The sequence below is a fragment of the Bos taurus genome, chromosome 13 (genome assembly GCF_002263795.3).
Source record: "Bos taurus isolate L1 Dominette 01449 registration number 42190680 breed Hereford chromosome 13, ARS-UCD2.0, whole genome shotgun sequence".
Lineage (NCBI taxonomy): Eukaryota > Metazoa > Chordata > Mammalia > Artiodactyla > Bovidae > Bos > Bos taurus.
Window position 1 is genome coordinate 57,904,099 of NC_037340.1, and position 6,000 is coordinate 57,910,098.

At 52.5% G+C, this 6,000-nt stretch overlaps 1 protein-coding gene across 1 annotated transcript in view; it reads left to right on the forward strand.

Moving 5' to 3' along the window:
* The window catches only part of APCDD1L (APC down-regulated 1 like), a 50,605-nt gene extending 45,287 nt beyond the window's left edge, over positions 1 to 5,318 (forward strand). The window contains exon 4 of the mRNA XM_025001162.2: positions 2,072 to 5,318. Within this exon, the coding sequence (XP_024856930.2) occupies positions 2,072 to 2,836 (765 nt within the window). The 3' untranslated portion in view covers positions 2,837 to 5,318. The remainder of the gene's footprint in view (positions 1 to 2,071) is intronic.
* The last annotated feature ends 682 nt before the right edge of the window (positions 5,319 to 6,000 follow it).

Here is a 6,000-nt window from a genome sequence, read left to right on the forward strand (position 1 = left end):
TAGGGGTTAATTAGAAACTGTTCTGTGTTGTTGGTATAACTTTATGTTACAAGCTTAAATCAGAAGGCGTTTGGCTTGCACACAAGTGTGAATTCTGCTGGCCAGAGTCTTGTGTATTAACACATGTAACTCCGGACCTGTGCACAGTGATGCCCGGGAAGGCTTTTTGAGGGAGATGGGTATTTCCTTCCACCCTCTTCCAGAGCACCGGAGAAGGAAATGCTCTCTCTCCCCCTCTCTCAGCTTCCAGTCGTGCTTGTTCTCCATTTGTCTCTGCCATTGCAGAAGACTGGTTGCCCCAGATCATCAGCCAGCATCCCCAGATAGCCTGTATGCAGAAGATATCCTTTGAGGGAGAAAGGCAGCCCAGAGATTATTTTGATATAATACATTATGTCCTGTCCATACACATTAGTGTAACAACAATTGGAATGTGGGTTAAAATGCCTAAATTAGAGGAGACTCTTATCAGCCAGCACTCCAATTACCAGCACTCCAGCTAACTACCCAGCTTTCTTGCTTCTTTGTTATAAACACTTCTGTAGCCATTTATTTAGCAGTGCCAAGTGCCTTCAGGTCCTCTGGGTCAAAATCCCCCAAAACAAAAAGAATATCATTTTCTGTATGATAGAAGTAGAATTCCGGGCAAGTGTAGGTTCATCATAGAAATAAATAAGAAAAAAAAAAAGTTCTCACTCATCCAATATTTCCTTTCTAAATCAGAACTCCCAAATGCCCCTTGTTTGGCATGAGACTCACCCAGCAGCAATCTGTGGAAATATGTTTTTTTGTTTTTTGTTTTTTTTTGGCAAGAAAAAAAAATTGGATCTGTTTTCCCAGCTGGACCCTCAAGAAGCATTTCCCTTCCTGGCCCTGTTGTACGCCCTTGGCCCTGAGTCCCCTTCTGGAGCAGCTAAAGCTAGAGATGCTTGCTTTGACAAGAGGCTGTTCCAGGACATTTACCTTTCAGAATGATGCTCTCAACTAAATTCTGGGCAGCAGCTCCCTTTAAAAAAAAAAAGAAGTCAGTATCTTGTTTCTTCTTGGCCTGGACTGAGCTTTTTCACTCCAAAAGCAGACTGACTCCTCCCACGCAATTTGGTTCAGCATCTGCTTCCTGTTGACGTGTTTTACTGTAAACCCAACTCATGAGAATTTATAAGGCAGAGGCAACTGTAAATAAGGCCAAAGCGAGAGGAAAACAAACCCACAGCCTCAGACAACTGAGGACCGTGCCCTCACGTGACAGTGCAGTGGGGACTGGGTTTCCAGTTCTAAACAACACAGGAATGAACATCTTTGTGTCTCATCACTTTGCCAACTTTTCAGCCACACCTCAGCACAGACCCTCAGCAAGCAGGTCTGGGGGCATGAGAATTTTAGCGGCTCTAAAGTAACAGCGCGTGGAATGCGCTCAGCACAGCTCTTGGCCCTTAAGAAGCACCTAACAAAGAATGAGTTGGGAGTGAAAGGAATAACTACAGGCAAGAAGGATAGTAAATGTTAATGGTCAGATTTTAGGACCAAGCAGGCCAGGTATGGGAAAGGACACCTCCTTTCAAATCCCAGGATACAAGTTCCATCTCTCCTTCCTTCCTTCACCCAATACACCTGCTGTGAACAGGAACCTTGCGCGGCTGGGGGTATAACAGCCAGGGAGAGACGGTCTGGCTCTCTGGAGCTTACTGTCCAATGAAGGGGTAGGGGCGGAGAGAAGAGGAAAGAGGGGATGGTGCATCTCTGAGGGCCACCATCCAAGGCGAGGTCAGAAGAGGTCTCTCTGAGGCCGGTCTCTGAGCTGAGACTTAGAGGTTGGGAAGAGGGCAGTCAGGCCACGTGTTGGGGCGGAGGGGAAGGTGGGGTCCAGGTGGAAGCAGCAGCAGGTGCAAAGGCCTAGAGGATGGAGGAGCTGACAGAGGTTCAAGAAGAGTAAAGTGACCACGGGGCTGGAGGCAGGAATGAAGGAAGTGATGGGTGCGGGGGCGGTGGGTGGGATTACGAGCCAGCCCACTCCAGGCACACCCTGGCACCCCACCTCTGACGTCACCCCCTTCCCCTTTGTCTCTGCCAGCACCATGCCCACCCCTGTCCAGCCTGCAGCCTCATCGCCCGCTCTGACGAGCACCACCCACCCGTGCTGCCCCCTCAGGCGGCCCTGCCTCTGCGCCTGGGCGGCCACTGGGTCAGCCCTGGGTGCGAGGTACGCCCCGCCGTGCTCTTCCTCACCAGGCTCTTCACCTTCCACGGTCACAACCGATCCTGGGAAGGATATTACCACCACTTCTCAGACCCCACCTGCCGGCAGCCCACCTTCACTGTCTATGCGGCCGGCCACTATACCAAGGGCACACCATCCGTCAAGGTTCGAGGTGGCACTGAGCTGGTGTTCCAGGTCACAAGGGCCCGCGTCACCCCCATGGACCGGGTCACCACGGCCATGCTCAACTTCTCTGAACCGAGCAGCTGCGGGGGCCCGGGGGCTTGGGCCCTGGGAGCTGAGCGTGACATCACTGCCACCAATGGGTGCCTGCCACTGGGCATCAGGCTGCCCCACGTGGAGTATGAGCTGTTCAGGATGGAGCGGGACCCCCTTGGGCAAAGCCTGCTCTTCATTGGACAAAGGCCCACCGACGGCTCGAGTCCCGACACTCCAGAGAAGCGGCCCACCTCCTATCAAGCACCCCTGGTGCTCTGTGACAGCGTGACCTGGGGCTTCTCCCCGCAGCACGGGGCTCGGCTGCAGACGCCTGTCCGCGGTGGGACACCATGTCCCCACGTGGCCCCTCTCCCTGTCCTACTCCTGGTCCTCAGGCCGGCCTTCTTCCAGTGGTTGTGAAATAGGTGTATACTTCCAGCTGGTGCCTCAGGACACTCGTCTGGCCCGTGGACTCCCTCCTGGCCATAGACTCCTACACCCATGGCTGTCCTGGACAGTGATACAGCCTGGCTGCGTCAGCTCAGCACCTGCAGGGTCTGCACCACGGCCAGCAACTTAAGTCACGACCACAAACTCAGGCCTGGCAGCAAAGTCACCTGCTCCGAGTTTCTACATGCTCAGTCTGATTTTCCTGGGTAGTCCGAGGAGTGGACTACGCCCATCTCCCTGCCCGATGGTGCCTCAGTTCTCTCCTGGAGCCCCAGGATTCAGTGAACTGGGAACACGGTTCTCCGCGTGCATGCTGCCACAGTTCTCCTGAGTCTGTGGGTTGCTGTTTAAAGATTATTAATTTGCATTTAGCAATACCAACTCAAAACCAAGCCATGAATTAAAGATGCTGCTTCGGGCTTTCAGCACAACTCAGCTCGCCGGCAGGGGCTCGTCTCTCTTTGGGGGCAACTCGGCTTTCTTGAGTTGTGACTGCTGGCGTTTGTCTGCGCCCGCCTGTGCTTCTGCGAGTCAGGCCTCAAGCTGTCAACAGCATGTGCAGAGAAATTGAGCCCTCCTGGGCCAGGGAGCAAATCAAGGCGGCCCCATCTGAGCCTAGAAGCTTGGCCTCCCTTGCCCACCCCGTACGCCAGTGCGTGGAGCTAGCGGCCGGGGCCAGGTCTTTGGAGGAAAGCAGTGTTTCCAGCCTTTGGAAAGTAATTAATACTAATGACAGCGGTAACACTAACGTGCTCTGTAATTAGGCCTGCACTGGCATCCTCTGTTTTCAAGATTCCCTGTGCTTGGCTGACAAGGAGGGAGAGAAACCTCCGGTGCATCTCTGGGACCATCCAAGGGTCACTGGGCTGCCCAGCAGTGTCTGGAGGATGAGCTGGAGAGCCACACCGTGCCCAGCCTGCCTGCTGCAGTGCTGCTGTGCCCATGCTCTCAGTTCAGAGGGAGCTGTCATCATGGTGGGGACAGGCTGTGCCTCTCCAGGGACCCTGCCTGTGTTCCCAGGGCCTCGTCTGTACACCGCGAAATTAACTGGCCTCCTGGTGGGCTCAAGGGTTTCCGGGACGCTGTGCTGATGAGTCACACCCTCCTTCCTCTGCCTGAATCCTAGAATCCTATCTATCTATGGCTCTTATCGCAGATCTTGAACAATTGTCTGTGAGGCTAATGATGCTTTCAGAGGGAGGCCCTTGTCCTCTGTTCAGCAGTGTGGGGTTCAATCAGTCTGCTGAAATTGCTAACTTATCTACCCATTCTTCTTTATAAAAAAAAAAAAAACCACCAAGTTAATATTCTCTATAGGTCTCAGAGAGCTATGAGTGTTCCTGGCATATTTACCAAAGTACAAGAAATAATTAGATTATTTACAGTCTCAGACTGCATCACGGTGGGGGTTGCGTGTGTCTATGTTCCTGGTGGGGATGAGGGTGGGTGGCGGGAACATGTCCATGGCTGAGCAAGTCTTGTATCCGAGGCTTGAGGCAGCCATACTGCCATTTATCATCAAATTTGAATCTTTTAATAAAATTAAACAGCCTGAAAAATGTTCCTGCTGGTTATTAAAGTCAACCAAGGGGATTATGGTTCTAAAGAAAGGAAGTGAAGTATCTTGTGGAGAACATGTGAAAGAGAATAAAACCAGTGGAGGTGAACCCTGGCTTTCTCTGTGTTGCTCCTTCAGTTCACACCACTGCCCTGTGCTAATTAAAGCTCTCCAGGGGCTTCCAGCACACACAGAATAAAATCCCAGGTCTGGACATACCACCGGCTACCCTGGCTGCCCTGGGTGTGCTTCTGTCTCCTGACCACGCCAAGCTGTTTCGTGCCCCAGGACCTTTGCACGAGTCATTGTTGCCACCCGGTGCCTCCTCCCCCAGATCACAGAGATGCGACTCCTTTCATTCACATCTCAGACTGCGTGCCACCTCCTTGGGGAAGCCACATGAATATTCCACCCCCCACCCCCAAGGCAGCCTCCGTTTCCTGCTCTCCTCTCTATCCACCCCATCACTCTGCTTTATGTTCCTTATAATGCTTGCTGATCACTGTCAGATTTATCCATGTTTATTCTCTGCCTCGAGGGAAGGACTGAATCAGTCACCGGGATCTTTTCCAACTGGTACAGCCGTACCTGGTGCTCAGTAGCACCGGGATGAATATGGTTGGGTGAACCAAGGCTAGTGATCGCAGTTAACCTTCACCAGCAAAGAAGGCACTGCCACGTGCCAAGAAGGCATCCCATGAGGGGGGCACCCCACAGTGTAGAGTGGGACTCTGCAACTAGCAGAGAGAACCCAGGCTTGGAGGAGAGAGGGATCAGCCCCAGGCCCCCACAGCTGAGCCCCAAGAGCCTGAGTGCAGAGCTTCTGACTCGTGGCGTCCTACTGGGGCACCGGTTCCTGGCAGGGGTGGGAGTCATGACTGTGTTTGAAGAAAGCAGTTCAGGGCTGCTTTGGAGGACATGACTGAGCCTCCCCTAATTAGGAAGCCTATGCTGAGGAAGAGAGAAGGTTCCTGGCCCCAGGGACGAGATGGAAGCACCCTCCCATCCTGGGCTTCCTGGTTCTGGAACATTCGATGTGTGTGTGCTAAGTTGCTTCAGTCGTGTCTGACACTTTGCGACCCTAGGGACCATAGCCCATCAGGCTCCTCTGTCCATGGGATTCTCCAGGCAAGAATACTGGAGTGGGTTGCTATGCTCTTCTCCAGGGGATCTTCCTGACCCAGGGATCGAATCCACATCTCCTGCATTGGCAGATGGGTTCTTTACCATTAGCATCACCTGGGAAAGCCCACTCATTGCTGACAGAAAGTTCCAGGCTCTTTTCACCAGGGCAAGAAGCCAAGCTTCCCAGACTCTGGGCTCCAGTGAGGGGTGGGTTTCTACCCAGAGGACTGAGGGGACTCTTCCAGGGCTGGGGACCCACCTTATCATTATGTCTGGACCTTCCACAGAGAACTCAAGATAGCTTTAATCAGAAGAGGGGAAAGTAAAGCCAACAGTTCTCATTCAAAACAAAACAAAATTAATGTTCTCCATTGTATGTTCAGTCACGTTTTAAAAAAAAAAACCTGTGCAGTTTATAATTTCATAGCACAGGCTCCCAGGAGGGTAAATG